General features: G+C 32.6%; 1 protein-coding gene across 2 annotated transcripts in view; it reads right to left on the reverse strand.

Moving 5' to 3' along the window:
* Nucleotides 1-6,640: 6,640 nt before the first annotated feature.
* Nucleotides 6,641-16,348, reverse strand: part of RASSF9 (Ras association domain family member 9) — a 32,316-nt gene continuing 22,608 nt past the window's right edge. Inside the window, exon 3 of one of the 2 annotated variants that reach the window (XM_030938405.1) lies at nucleotides 6,641-8,054. In XM_030938405.1, coding sequence (XP_030794265.1) covers nucleotides 6,794-8,054 — 1,261 coding nt within the window. In that variant the 3' untranslated portion in view covers nucleotides 6,641-6,793. The remainder of the gene's footprint in view (nucleotides 8,055-16,348) is intronic. The other variant, XM_010355534.2, reaches the window with a different exon arrangement.

Here is a 16,348-nt window from a genome sequence, read left to right on the forward strand (position 1 = left end):
GGCTGCTGAACACCTGGCAAATGAGGATGATGTCAATCATCACTCAAGAAAAAACCTAAATTGTCTCCCATCTTTATGTTTATGTCTCAGTCTCATAAATTATTATCCAGCTTGATCTACTAAGGCCCTCCTTCCTTTGATTTAAGCAGATTGTTCTGTGCATTTGTACTTAATATAACAAGCTCTTGTCATTGATTCTTCTTTTAATTTTACTTTTAAAAGATAAGTGGTATTTTATTCTAACAGTAATTGAACTCCCATATGACTTCATTATTTGCAACCAGGGACAATACTAGCCTCTAGGGAATGTTTGGAAACAGGGGTGAGAGGAGGGGTTAGAGGAAGACAATTTTGCTTGTCCCAGTATACAGTGGTACCATTGCCATTTTATAGGAGGCATCCTGGTGTGCTAAATGTTTTTCAGTTAATGGGAGAGTCTAGCAGACAAAAACATCTCCTGCCAAAGTGCTGATAATGCCACAGCTGAGAAACACTGCAGGTTAAGCATTTTTCTTATGCAAACTTTCATTTCATAGCCTCATAAAGTTCCTAACTGGACCAATGATACAATATTAATAGAAATCCTATTTGTATTTATGTCATGGCCATTACAAATATTACTAAATTTAGGTATTCTATACTATGCAAACTAGGTAAAAATTTTAGACTTCTTTGCATTCAAATGTGTTTTGATCTGAATTTTGTTGGTCAGTTAATTTGTTTTTTTAGGGTAAGGATAGTTGTTTGTTTGATATTCCAGATAATTTCCTAACTTTTTCAGTTTACTTTTCTGGTATGCAAAATAATGTAAGAGAGAAAGTCTACATGCATGAGAGTAAGAATAATTTGAATGTGTGGTTGAAAGTTTAAAACTTTAGCATGAATGTACTATAAAGAATTAATGTACTATTAATCCACTATATTCAGTGAAGTTATTGAATTCAATGGATAAAACATAGTTCTGAAGTGAGGGCTTAAAACAAGCAATGACTAGGGGATTTCCAAATTTTAACTTGGATTAAGATACTTATCAGTTGAATAATTTAATGAGGAGAGACAAACCTCATTTATGACAGTAACACAAAAGGTATGAAATTCAGAAATAAATCTTATACTGCTTGTGCAAGAAGAAAATAAAGTTTTAAATCCTGCTGAGGGACACAACTGAAGACTTGAACAAAAGGAAACACATAAAGCTTTCAAACTATAAGTCTCAATATTTAAGTAGTCAGTTTTCTCTAAATGTATATATCAATTTAGGCTGGGCATGGTGGCTCATGCCTGTAACCCCAGCACTTTGGGAGGCCAAGGTGAGTGGATCACGAGGTCAGGAGATTGAGCCCATCCTGGCTAACACAGTGAAACCCCATCTCTACTAAAGATACAAAAAATTAGCCGGAAGTGGTGGCGGGGGCCTGTAGTCCCAGCTACTCGGTAGGCTGAGGCAGGCGAATGGCATGAACCCAGAGGCGGAGCTTGCAGTGAGCCAAGATTGCACCACTGCACTCCAGCCTGGGCGACAGAGCAAGACTCCATCTCAAAAACAAACAAACAAAATGTATGTATAAATTTCGCATGATCTCAAAATACCAACAGACTATTTGTGTACCTGTGCAAGATGATTATAAATATTTCAAAATGTATAAAGCAAGAACAGGGAAAATTTAAAAACACACACAAATAGTAGGAATATATAAATAATTAAAACATACCAAATCTTAACAAGATTATAAAGTGACAAAAACTCAAATAATGTAGATCTTGAATGTGAATACCCGGCCAAATCAATGGGATGGTAGAAAAAGTCCAAAAATAGATTCAAAATATGTACCAGAATTTGGTTCACAATAAAGGGGTATTTAAAAACAGTGGCACAATGTTATTTGGTAAATAATGTGGAATAACTTATAATCACCTAAACAAGAGTCAATTATCTCCCTACTTTTAAGCGTTGTAACTAACTTAATTTCAAAATGTTGAAAGTTTACAACTAAAGCACGAATGCGCTCTAAAGAAGGATCAGATAAATTATTTTAAAAATTATTTATCATGCAGTGTAAAGGCCTGTTCAAAAACGACCAAAAAACATTTCATGACTTCTTTATCCGTACATTCAACTATATAACTTAATTTTTTGCTTTAAGATAAACAAGTTAAAAGACAAATAGCACACTCTGTGGGTGGGAAGAGTACATTAACAACTTGGGTAATAAAAGATTAATTTTTATAAAGATAAATTGTCAATGTTTATTAAATTTGAAAATGCCTTTGTCACCCTTTAAGCCAATATTCCTACATCTGGCAATCTAGTCTTACAGAAATGCATTGATAGAATGACATTGTTTCTAATAGTAAATTATCAGAAAATATCTAAATTCCCAAAAGGAGCAGATTAGTTAAAATAATTATTTTAATTGATACAATCAATTTCTCTGCTGCTATCAGAGTAAGGAATCTCTGTATGAACAATATGGGGCCATCTCCAGAATAACTACATCTCAGAGTGAGTAAGGAGTTATGTAAGAAAAGTATGAGTAAGAGGCTGTGTAATCGTCCACAATAAATTGGAACAAATATGTGTAAAACCTAATAAATAGCTTTGTTCAATCTTATTTGCTATATATTTATATTTTCACGAAATAACTAATCTTAAAATAAATTGTGCATTAGATTAGCAATTATATAATTTATGGTCGGGCACGGTGGCTCATGCCTGTATTTCTAGCACTTTAGAAGACCGAGGGGGCAAATTGTCTGAACTCAGGAGTTCGAGACCACCTTGGGCAACATGGTGAAACCCCGTCTCTACTAAAAATACGAAAGAAATTAGCCAGGCGTGATGCTGGGTGCCTGTAGTCTCAGCTACTCGGGAGGCCGAGACTCGACAATTGCTTGAAGCCAACCCGGGAGGTGGAGGTTGAAGTGAGCCGAGATCGCGCCACCGCACTCGGGTCTGGGTGACAAAGCTAGACTCGGTCTCAAAAAAAAAAAAAAAAAAAAAAGTAGCAATTACATAATTCAAACTGAAAGAAGATTTATTTTTAATACAGCCAAATAAAACACCCCCAAAAACTGTATCACATTAATGGTATAATTATTTATTTTATTATTTTGGATCAGTTACAACATGAAGAAATGATATATACTTAATATTTGTCACATCGTGTTTATTAAACCAATCAGGCAGCATGAAAAGAAATAGTCTAATAGTTAAAAACTATATATCAGGATAAAATGTATTTCTTTGTCACTAGAAAAATATGTTTTAAATAGAACAATATGTCTACTTGGAAAATAATTATAAAATGCAGCCACAGAAATATATTTTGTCATGTACAGTAGATATTTAAATAAATATAAAAATAAAATTTTAATGGATTAAAATAGCTTCTACACACTAATGAGGTGTTGTTATTTTACTTAAGAAGAAAAATGAAATAGATATTTTGTTTAGGATATTTTAAAGTTACTTTCTGTGTCTACCATTTAAAATCCAACTCTAAAGTGTGTTTCTTTTCTTATAAGCACACAATGCAATAAAAAATTCCAAAATATAACTGTTAAATCAGCTAAAAGAGACAACATATGGGTTTTATTAAGTCAGTAATTCTATGAATTAAAAATAAAAATAAAAACTGATGTCACATTTAAAAAAATCATAGTAGCATGAAGATTTAACTTTTCTTTCTCAAAATTTATAAGCTCAATTACTGTTAATGTTTTAAGTCTTCTAAAATACATATTAATTCATGTACAAAACATACAAGCATAATTTGCCGTGTATAAAACACACACACACACACACACACACACACACACAAAAGCTACAAACCTCTAAAATTTAGCAACTCACTTCAAAAAGGGAGTAGGGGGCAAAGAAGTTAGTAGAAAGAGTAAGGCTAACAAGACAGATGATAAAGTAATATAGTAAGAATTCATTGAAGGAGGGGAATTAGGTAAGTGCATAAATATATATAGCCTAAGCCAGAATAAAAACGCTTCTTATGAGAAGTACCTCTAAAATATTTCTGGGTTCAGAGATTAGATTCCAACTGATTGAATGGAAGAAACATATCATAGAAGAGCTAGCACATTAAAAAGACTGTGGAAAGGGTAAGATTTCAGAGCACTGCAGAAGGAGAAAAAGGAGAATTCCGAGTGGAAGGATGAACAAGGATGAATCTAGGTCTTGTTACAGAAATTAAGAATAGTCAGCTTTGGTTGTTTCTTCTAGCTGCATATAGCAATTTCATAGTTAACCTGTCAGGTTACTCAAGAATTTATACTTTAACATTTCTATAGATAATAACAGTATTTTCTATCAAGTTCTATACTTATAATTCTAATTCTCACTTAATTTAATAACAAATAGTTCATTATTCAGACATGACGGCATTGTATTTCAGTACTTCTATTTGTGTTAATACATTAACATATAACTGTAAATTAAGAGGTTCACCACAGTAGCTGATGAATGATTAAAACTTAATGATTGTAATGATCAAAAGCACAAATGCATTTGTATAACTAGTGAGCAAAGGGAAATTCTAAAATGAATTTAAAAAGCAATGGTACTGCTTTCTGAGACTTGCAAACATTATTTACTGTAAAATGTGGAAGAATTGACCCTTAAATGCATCACTGTGCTTAACTGTATAAAAGCAGAAGTTAATTCAAAGTTTCTAAGATGAAATTATCTCTCCAGGCCTACTTCTTATCAGAACCTTTTTCAAATTCAGATAATTAGTCAAATAGATAAGCATGTTCTTTCATTATTTTCTCACTAAAGATAAGAGTAATTCAAAGAGATTACTTCCACTGTAGGAAAATGTTACAATTGGTTTATCATTTATGATGATCTTCTGAATTTGATCCCCATTAGTGAATATGTCAGTAGCTTATATTGTTGAATAATTTTATAGACTCTTAGGCAGGTGAACTTTCCTTTCACAGATGACTATTCAATTCTTTTTTAAAAATATATATATATATAACCGATGTCAGAATTATTACTCTTTATCACTGTATTTTTCCATGAAATGGAAATTTCTATTTTTCTTTCCAGCCGACTTGAAATAAGACCTGAAAATATCTATTTTGGTGCAAGAAATGATAGTATAAATGCTCACGAAACTGAAGCAATAAGAAAAATCTAAATATCTTCCCAAAGATGAGTTAAAAGAAAGGAGAAGGCAGGAACAAATAAATATGTTAAGAAAATTTAAGGAACAATAGATTTTTTTAAATGAGTTAACAATAAAGTTGCTTTAAAAAATTAAATACTTTACAAATGTTGAAAGTAAAACAATAAGAAAACTGAGTTAAAACCTGCACTGAAGTATGCATAAGAATAAAAGAGAAGAAATGAGAAAGATTGGGATGCTTAATCAATGTCCACATATTGAAACTAACTAAAATAATATTTCTACTTACATGTGCACTGACACACAGGAAAGGTATCAGCTAAATAAAAATAAATCACCGCAGTATTCAGTTAACAACACAATAAAAAATAATTATTTCATTATTATTGCATCATGTGTTCATTGGCAGGAAGGAAGAAAAGGAAAAAAAGAAGAGGGGAGAAGGAGAGATGAAGGCAGGAAAAGAGAGGAAGTAAGGCAGACAGGAAGGCAGATAAGAAGAAAGTAAGCAAAGAAGGGAGAAAGAAGAAAGCACATTTCTAATTAAAAAACAAGCATAGTCGGCCATAATAATGATTGCCAGTCAAGATAAGACCTAAATAATCCCTTCAATTTCTTGGATTCTTACTAGTGTGTCTGGGATTTTGCTAGTACTTTTTTAGGAGCTAAGTTTTCTTAAAGCACTTTAGATGAAGAAATAAGACAATCTGAATTATGGCATAGCAGAATAACCATGTGGTTTCCTCTCTGTAGGTTCAGAGACAAAATGCTAATAATTACAGCAGATTCTATTTTATCCACAGAAGGTTTCCAAATTCCATCACTGCAACTTTTGTAGACAAGACATAAACAAATAACACTTTGACTGATTTTCTCTGTAACCCACACTGTACCTTACTCAGTGAATGAACATGGGTTTGGTCGGAGATCTGAATTGCCAGATAGCAAATACCCATGCATAGCTCTTAATAATTTTAGACTTCTTTATAAAAATTGCTGTTTGTATGCAGCACTTGGTCCTGCCTTATCTATATCCTATATATGTCTGATTCCCTGCCAGTGTTTATACATGTCCCAACAACAGCCTGTTTCATAGGCCTCAACAGGTAGAAGGGTTCAGGAAGTGATATACATGATACGTTGTATTATCAAAGGATCAGTTGAAAGAACCAAAATTTGAATTAATGCAGTTACAACACAGTAGCTTCCATATACTTTACAGATATAAAAATTCCAATGATACAGTTTTGGAAAAATACATATCACTGCACATTTTAATTCTACTTCTTCATGTTTGAATATTTGGGCTGTCCAATATGGAGGATTGCTTTTAAAGTTTACGTAAATCATTTTCCATAGATGCTAAGGAAGATTATCATATGATTCCCATCAAATTATTTCTGTGTTCTCCACCAACAAGCTATCTGTGCTGCATTCGTAGTAAGTAGTTCATTGCTTGAACTTGTAATATTTAAAGTCCCCTTGGAAATTTCACATCAAAAACAACACATTTCTCTAGTTTTTATTAACTATTGAATGCTATAATATGATTTACATTTTTTTTCAGAGTGTTATATTTAAAATAAGGTTTCCTATTAAGTTAAACAAACATTAAAACATGAAAGCAGGTCAGAAAGAAGGCATTGGAACTATGTTGACAACAGCACCACATCTCCCATGGTTGTTTCAGAGTCCTGACTGTGGTTAGAGCTGATACCAGTGTCCGAGTCTGTGTCATTTGTGTAATTGCTAAATACTCTTTGAGTAAAGGGAGGAATCTCCCCATTGCTACTGGAAACCTCAGATTCCTTCACTCTGTTTTCCTTTAACTGGCACCCATCTTTGTTGCTAATATGAAGTGAATTGAATTCCTTGGCCAGGAGTTCATATTCTTTTTCTTTCATCTGAAGCAATGAGTCACTGTATTTAATCTCTTTCTGGATGCCACTCAAATGAGAGTGAATTTTCAAACCAGCTTTCATGCTTTTCTCCAAATCACACTTAACACCCTCTAAATTAGAACTTTCCAGTTCACTTGTAACTGCCCCTTCCGCATCTTCGTTTATATCAATGCAAACACTTCTTACCTCTTTTTCTATTTCAACAGAGAGCTTATCAATGAGTATTCGGTAATATTTCAGTCGTTCTTCCAGCTGTTCAATTCCATCACTTTCGCTCAGGTCCTCCAGAGTCTGGTTTTCCTCATACTGCAAGTCCAGATTTTGCTCAACTTCACTGAAACTGGGCATTAAATATGCATCCTGAACGTAGTTTTCTCCATCATTTTCTACCCGATCCAGATGGAACTTAGCTTCACACTTTTCAATTTCCAGATCCAGCTCTTTCATTCTCTTGACTTGCTGATGAATAGTATGGTCCTGGGAAATGATGAGATGAACTAATGTCTCCATATTATCTCGCTCATGAGAAACTGTGTCCTGCTTAATTTTAGCCAGTTTCCGGAAAGTTTTTCTGACTATTCTTTTTTGTTTATCTGGTGGTAATGTCTTCATGTAGTTTGCTGGGCTGAGCTCCCACATTTTTTCTGTGTTTTGCACTAATTTGGCTTCAGCTGTCCGCCACAAAGGAACTGGAAGAAAAGCATCTGCTTTAACCAAAACAAATTGCATATTAGGCTGCTCATCTCCCCATGCTTTCCAAAGCTTCAGGATTCTAGTTAGTGGAGGAAGAACCCGTTCTGAGCCTCTCCACTTCTCTATGATGCAGTAATCACTGGGCTTCCCCAGAAGAAATCGTTTCTCTCCAAACGTAGCCTCATGTTCCTCAAGCAAAGCCTGGATGACATCAGCAGAGGTCGTGCGTTTAGTCAGCCCACAGACAATCTTCTCTTCTTGGCAAACCCAAACCACAATTTCCTTCTCTTCTGAATCCATGTCTTTAGTTGGAGATCTGAAAGAAAAACAAAAGCACATTATATTTCTGTCATCGCCTGCGTAAATTCAGAAAGACAGTTTAACATTAATACGCTTTCTAGATTTTTACCCTTAATGAGAGAGACATTTTAAAGTTGAGAATAAGAGTCAGAAGATTGGCCACGTGTGGTGGCTCACGCCTGTAATCCAAGCACTTTCAGAGGCCGAGGCGGGTGGATCACCTGAAGTCAGAAGTTTGAGACCAGCCTGGCCAACATAGATAAACCCCGTCTCTACTAAAAATACAAAAATTAGCCAGGTGTGGTGATGGACACCTGTAATCCCAGCTACTCAGGAGGCTGAGGCAGGAGAATTGCTTTAATCCAGGAGGTGGTGGTTGCAGGGAGTGGAGACTGTGCCACCGCCCTGCAGCCTGAGCAACAGAGTGAGCTCCATCTCAAAAAAAAAAAAAAAAAAAAAAAAAAAGAGTCAGAAGATTTAATGCAAGAAAAGTATAAAAACCATGGAAAGAATCTTAATTATCTTTTTATTTCCTAGTGTGCTCTAGAAAGAGCAAACTTTCATTCAAGACAACTGAGGGTATTTTAATTAAAGCATAGGTAGCAATAGTGAAATCATAGAGTTAAAAATAGTACAAAATGGAAAAATAGTCATTCTTTTTCATTAACAACTGTTTATTTCATGCCAACTATATGCCAGACACATGTAAAGGTACTAAGGATAAAGTAATAAACAAAGAAGACAAGAATGCTGACATGAATATATAACTAATGTAATATCAAATTGCAGTAAATGCTATGAAGAAAATTAAACGGGGTGAAGGAATAGAAAATGACCTGGAAGAAGGGCAATCTATTTTACGTAGAGTGCTTAGGACAGTCTTCCCCAAGGAGGTGACATTTGAATAGCAATATCAATTATCAAAAAGAGGCAATCAGAGTTCTCAGGAAAGAATTCCAGGAACAATGAGCAGAAGTATAAGGATCTAGGGACAGCAATAATGTGAATGTAGTTGAAAGCTGAGGATACCAGAGTTGGAAATTGCTGCCGATAGGAAGGAGAGATTAAATAATAGGCAACAGAGGGGATGGAGAAAAGCATCTCCTTTCTCCATCCCCTACTTTGGAGAAAGAGAAAGCTAAAGAGTTAGCTAAGATTTTCCTAAACTCAAGCAACTGGAAAGTTTTAAGCAGAGGTGAAACTAATTTATTCTTTACATATGTCTGTCTTCTGTTTGTGAAATGGACTGGAAAACAGAAAAAAATAGAAGCAAGAAGTCTATTGCATCAGTCTAGAAAAGAGATGATGATTTCCCGGACTAGAGTTTTAACAATACAGATATCATAAAGGAATCAGAGTTGGGATATAGATGGTTACACAGATAGATCCCCCTTACCCAGCACACACAGGCACACACATGTATTTATGTAAATATACATATACATATGGGCTTGATAGTACTTTCCTCTGTACTATAGAAGGGCAAGGGGGAAAAAAATCACGTCAGTTCTCTGGAGAAAAAAATGGTACAGGTAGTAAAAGCAGCAAAAATTCCACGATGTCTAGATCATACCTATCGGAAAATTTTTAAGATCATACTTTCCATCATGACTATACATCAAGTTGACTGTTTCTTTCATAATATCTCTTTAAAAGAATGCTGAGAAACAAATGACATGAAATGAATTATGCTACAATGTGATTTTATGATGGTATAACAGTTTTTAGTAGTAATTGGCTTCTTGTGAAAGTTAAGTCAAAATCATTTATCACTTTACTTATATGGTGCACTCAAAGGATATGACTACAGGAACCACTTACCAAAGAAAATTTCCCTGGCTCCTATAATAATTTAACATTTAGAATTTATAGTGTTTATGTTTTGGTAGCAATAGTGATTAATTCTATGTTGTTATCTTTATTTTAAATTAACTAACTCTTATACTTTGGTTATTAACTCACCTGAAATAAAAAAGTTATTACTAAAGGTGAAAGATAAATCAGGGATGCCAAGTAACACTGAAGATTAGGTCCAACTCCTAACAAAAAATGTCCAGGAAAATGTAAGTATTCACATGGAGGAAGTAAAATGTTATAGTTGATTACTCAAAAAATCACACTGAGTTGTGATAATTCTCTTATAAAATATTTTGCACTTAATGACTCAATATTATTATATTTTGAAGTAAGTATGATATTTGACAATGTTTATAATTCATCATTTAATAATTGCAAGCAACAAAAGAGTAGGTTAGAAATTAGGACACCAAACTTACTTTCATATTTTGATTAGTAGAGAAATAAGACACAAATACTTTGTAAACAAAAACAAGTAAGTTCTTTAAGTAAGTGATACTACTATCTGTGTTATGACTATGTAGCACAAGTCAGCTCTAAATAAATCCTTACCTTGATATGTTTTAATTAAGTACATGCAACATCCAAAATTAGTATAAACGTTTTTGTACCACGTAGAGTTAATTTACTTCAACTAGGATATTTGAAAAGCAGTAAACAATATTCTATGTACTTATTTCATGTTAAATTGCAAAATTTTATTGTAAACTTTTATAAATAATGGTACAAATAAAATTAAATAGTTGTCATAATTATCAACCTTATAATACTAGTAGTTATTATGTTAAAACTAAGGACAAATTTGTTTTATGTTATTTTTTAGTATTTAAGATTAAATTGTAAAAGAAATCCTGTTCAAAATAAATAGCATTAAACACAGTAACTATCCATCATAAAGTATCTACAATGTCCCAGGCACTGTTCAAATCTCTTACTCGTACTAAGTAATTTAATTGTCACCATTCTGTAAGATAGGTAAAAATATTACCCCCATTTTATAGATAAAGTGAGGCACGAGAGGTGTTGGTAACTTGCCTGAGGTCACACAGTGAGTGGTGCAATGAAGGTCCAAACATAGGCAAGAAAACTGGCTCCAGAGTCTGCAGTTTTAACCACTACACTATAAAAACAAATGTATAAGTCTGATAATTTGGATATGCGGATTACTTTGGAAACAAATGAACCACTTTTTTTAACAAGAACTTAAATTAGTCTTAGATACCAAGGGAATGAACCACAGTGCCCCATTAGAGCACTCAATGGATCAAGGAAGAACTTTGTCCACTAGGCAGCCATAAAGAAATGTGTGCAGAAATTATTCTCTTCTGTGACTTTTTAATTTTAGTCAAATCTTGTTTTATAACTCATGCAGTAATAAAAGATTTCTGCTGACCTGGGTATCTCCCTTAGCTGACAAAACTCTCATGTAACCAAAACCCTCTGTTGTTGTCTTCTTAGACCTATCTCCTGTAGCAGACCTACAAATTTTTCATCCCTACACTAGAGCTCTGAAGGAGACTCAGAAATTGAGCATATAATCATTTTTAATAGTAGAATAATAACGATGATGATGATGATGATGATGATGATGATGATGATGATGATGATGATGTATGTGACGATTCCCAAATACTCCCATGACCCCTATTCCTATTGGAATCCTTCCTGCTTTGGAAGGATCAAGTTCTTGTATATTGTGACCTCCTCCAGAGATCTGCCAGTTTTCAGCTCACATGGAAAGAACACTAATGATCGTCATGCACATTGGTTCTATGTTACATATTAAAAAAATAGTGCCTTATTAATAACCTCACGATCTGACTGGCTCCAGTGCTATCATTTTCTGTCTTTCTTTTTTAAATCTGCCCCAAATGTCCTTGTATTTTCTGCAGTCAGCTATTTCTCAATATTTTGGGGAAATTTTACAATCATGCAAACAGAACAATTTTTAAAACTTCTTCTGAACACATTTAAAAGTAATAACCATCTGTTACTGAATTTAGGCAATAAATCATCCACAGCTATTATATGCTTTACCAGGCCTAAAGTCTACTTTATAGCAGAATTAGGATTTATTTAAAATAAACCATATTTATTTTATAACGTGGCTGTGGCTGAGTTTCTATTCATTTATTTCACACATGTTTGTTAAGCACCTCCTCTGTGACTGGCACTGTCATGGGAAATGTGTATGATACAAAGACATGCGTGATTTATAAGAAAATGTTTCTCTCTTATTGTGGGGAAAGTGCCAGGATTGAGAATGGAACATTTGTTTGTTTATTGGTGGTTTCAGTGCTGAATTCCTTAATACATTAGTAGCACCCAGTTGCTAGACTGATATAGACTTATGACCCTCAGTATCATTTCATAAAGTTAAAAAAATTTAAAAATGTAGAAAGGATATGGAATAAATATCCATCAAAATTAAATCAGTTTAGAAATCTTAAATAATCATTACTTTATAGACATAAATGTTTTCATTTGGTCACAGCCCCATGAAAACCTAGTCATCTGATATAATAAATATTTTAACACTCGAACTGGGCCTAAATAAAATGTTCCCACCTCAACCTTTCAAAATGTACTGTTTAGTAGAAATAATGATATCTACAAATGCAAACACAACAAAAGGTTACACATACAAATTTAGATTAGATAGCTTGGTTTGTTATGTAATACCATGTAACAAACAGTTCTTATCTAATGGATTCAGATCTAGTAGTTGAGACACATAACCTCCAATTCTAATGCAACAGCGGATTGCATAAAATATACACCTATATTGCATGTGTAAAATTGTTATTTGTTCTGTGTTACTTTGCTTTATGTGTGTGTTTCTTGGGGCTGAGCAGATAAACATTGCTTTTTCTGTTTTTAATTTATAAAATCTCATATCCCAAGATGTATGTCTATTTTCTATTCTTACCTGTGTTTTGGTTTAATTGATGAACAATGCCACAAGCCAATTTGATTGTTATTGTTCCTTTTTTTCCTTTTCAGCTCACCATACTCTGCTCTTGCTCACTCAATATTTTTCAATACTTCAAATATTTTTCCTGTTCATTGGAAATACATTTATTGATATTTACTATTTTCAATCCAATGAAGATATTTCTATTTTAGAGGTTGATTGGGCAACAGCCCTGAAGTTAAAAACCCATGTATAAGGCATTACTAATGTTATCCCCATTTTACAGATGACATAACTGAGGCAAGGAGAGGGAAAGTCACTTGCCTAGTCACAAAGCTAGGAAGTAGGAGTTTTCCTTCCAGCTCTGGCTTTATACTTTAACCTATAACTAATCCTTGAAAGTGGATTACAATAGCTATTAAGGCTACTCACTTATAAATATTTTCCAATTTATATGAATTGATTACATGTCAATAGTTACTTTTAATTTAACACTTGGAACTCAATGTACTTTTCTTCATAAAATTAATGTTTTACCTACTATAGTTAATCAAACTCCTGGGTTGAATGCTTTTAGGTAAAGTATAATTTTGCCTTCCTTTAACTCAATTATCTTCTTCATGAACATTCGGTATAAAGGCAAGCATTGAGAGAGTCCCCTGTATCTGATTCTGGAATACTAGATGAATAGGGGCTGAGATTGAAGGCAGATGGTAAGACTGATACTGATGTTGGTTCCAGGACTGATCCTCACTAGATACTCTGGAAGGGAGTAACCAACAGGTGGATATCCTGATGGGCACCTCTATAGGAATACCATAATTTGTTTGCAAGTGTAGATTTGTTTAAATTAACTGGTTATAAAATAGATATTTCCTGGATTATGGGATTCCAAATGTATTACTCCCGTATTACATTTCAGAGGAAAAGCTTTTACTCAAAAAATTGTACATTTAACAGAATAAAGTAACTACCACACTCACACTTAATTCATGCCAATTTCAGTTTAGAATTTTAGGTTAATTTGATAACTGTTATCTTCACAATTTGCAAGTGGATATAAAATTTCATAAGCCAGAATTCAGTGGGGTCATGTCTTCAAAGTATAGTAGTTAGCATGCTAATAGCTTATTATCCATGAACTTTCTTTAATAAATTATATGGTCAAAAAGATTTGAATCAGTTATCTACATCATTACTTATAACAAGGTAATGTACCAGATGTCCACTTTAAGCAGGTAAAACAATGAATAAATAAAAACTCAGTGTATCACCTTACACAATGTTAATTACGGTATGTTACATTTTGTTTCTGATTAAAACACATCACAATAGATAAAACTTAAGACATTTTACAATGAAATATACGTTCAAAATTGAATAACATTATAGCTGTGATTGCACTTGATTTGAACTAGTTTGTCCATTTCAAGAATGGTTCCTAACAAAAGAGAAAATGCTTTTTACTCAGATTTAAACTATGACTCCCACCAATTCATAACTACTTCACACAATTATCTTTTACTATGTTTTAGTTATTGGAAATTGGATGAAAAACAATTCAAAACATAATTCAAAATATTTTGTTACACTATATACATATATTATGCTACAACTATAATTACGTAGTATACATTTATAAAATTTCTTATGCATATAACTATCCTTAGTTGTATATTTGAAACCTTGTTAAATTTGAAAACATTAAATACATCCTAAGGTTTTCACAGAAATATTTTGTTGTGTTGCTTAACATACTTCTGTTGATTTCAAAGATAGTTTATAATCACATAGTATGGTTGAAAATTATCAATATATATACAAGAAAAATGTTTAATGTTCATAATGCTATATAATGTACATTATAATTTAATAACCCCTTAAATATTAATGAGATTCATTTGCAAATATTTTGAAATATATATAGCAGGGATGATTGGACTTGAAAATTTAAATTTATGATTTTATCTTAATTTTTATGAACAGATTTACAAAATTCAGCTACATTATTTTTTCTAATTCTATATATTCTTCACTATAAAACTGCAATGTAGATATATGACATATTTCTGCAAGTAAAAATAAGAGTAATAGAGGTAGAAAATTGTGGAAAATATACTGTATAAATACAGGTATTAAGAATGATAATAAAATTACCACTATTATTATTTAATACACAGAATGGTATAGTGTTTTTAGTACTCTTATTCAGTAACCTTCTTGAATTTACTATAGTAGTTAACAATATTATTTTATAAATATTTTCTAACCTATACACAATATTTTTTTCACCTGTTTCAACCAGTCTATTTTTTTATTGGCATGTACACTACCAAAATAAAATAACTCTTAACCAAATAAGAGACATTGTAAAAAATCATTAATATACACATTGGATCAAAGATGAGCCAAGAATATTTTTAATCTTCCCTGATTTATAGTTTTCTGGTTTTGATTAAATTTGTGCTAATGAGACACATTTCACTGAAAAGATAGATATATACCTGGTTATTCGTCTACACCAGTTTCATTATTCAGGTTTTGCCTTTTTCGAATATCTCCATCATAAATTCAAGAGGATTTATATACTACATGAAACTTTCAACAACATGTGTTAGCCTCAGAGGTATTTTTCCAAAACAACTTTGAAATATTAGTGAAAAATTGAATATGGGACTTTTTACATTGACTCTATTGTGAAGCAAGCACTTAAAATAGTTCTCCACTGATAATTAGCATTAATAACACAGAAACAATTACACAGAATTAAAATGAGTTGGCTTCTAATAAAAAAGACAACATTCATACAATCAAATATTCTTTCAAAATACTTTAATTGACTAAGCACAAAGCATCAAGAAATAAATTAGCAGTTTAAATCTTGAAGTTTTAAGATAAAATATTGTCTATGATATTGTAGCATCAAATTGGAGATTCAACAACATTTATATTTACAGAAAAGGAATTTAGTGTGGAGGTAGAGACAAATGAAGATAAGTGGATAAATGTATAAAATTTGGCCATCTTTATTCAGTGTCCCAAAGATAAAAGGCACAAAAGTTGGCCCTGGAAAATCAATCAAAGAGCAAAATTTCTTCCTGGTGTATCATAGACATTAAACTTTGGCTAAAATTTTATATATAAAAGCAGGAACCCACTTTCAAAACAGTAAGAATAAATAAAATATTAAATTATTAAGAATAATTACAAGATATGCTTCTAAAACCCAGTATATGAACACTAGGATGCAATCTGTAAATATTTATGGAAAATATTTGGAACTCTGAGTGTATTTTTCCATAGAACATGTGAAACAACTCTTGATTTCCCAGGCCAGCCTGGAAAGTATAATACTAACACAATGTAGCTACTATGTAAAGGAGTGATTCCAAGGGAAATGCTTTTATTGCTTGTGTCTCTGCAGAGCAAGACTTCATGCTTGAAAATCAGAGTCTGGACTTTTTCAGTTTCAACCTATTGGTTGAATAGGTATGAATAGGTATGAATAGGTTGAATAGGTGGTACCTATGCCTAGAGAT

Source organism: Rhinopithecus roxellana, chromosome 10, assembly GCF_007565055.1.
Source record: "Rhinopithecus roxellana isolate Shanxi Qingling chromosome 10, ASM756505v1, whole genome shotgun sequence".
Lineage (NCBI taxonomy): Eukaryota > Metazoa > Chordata > Mammalia > Primates > Cercopithecidae > Rhinopithecus > Rhinopithecus roxellana.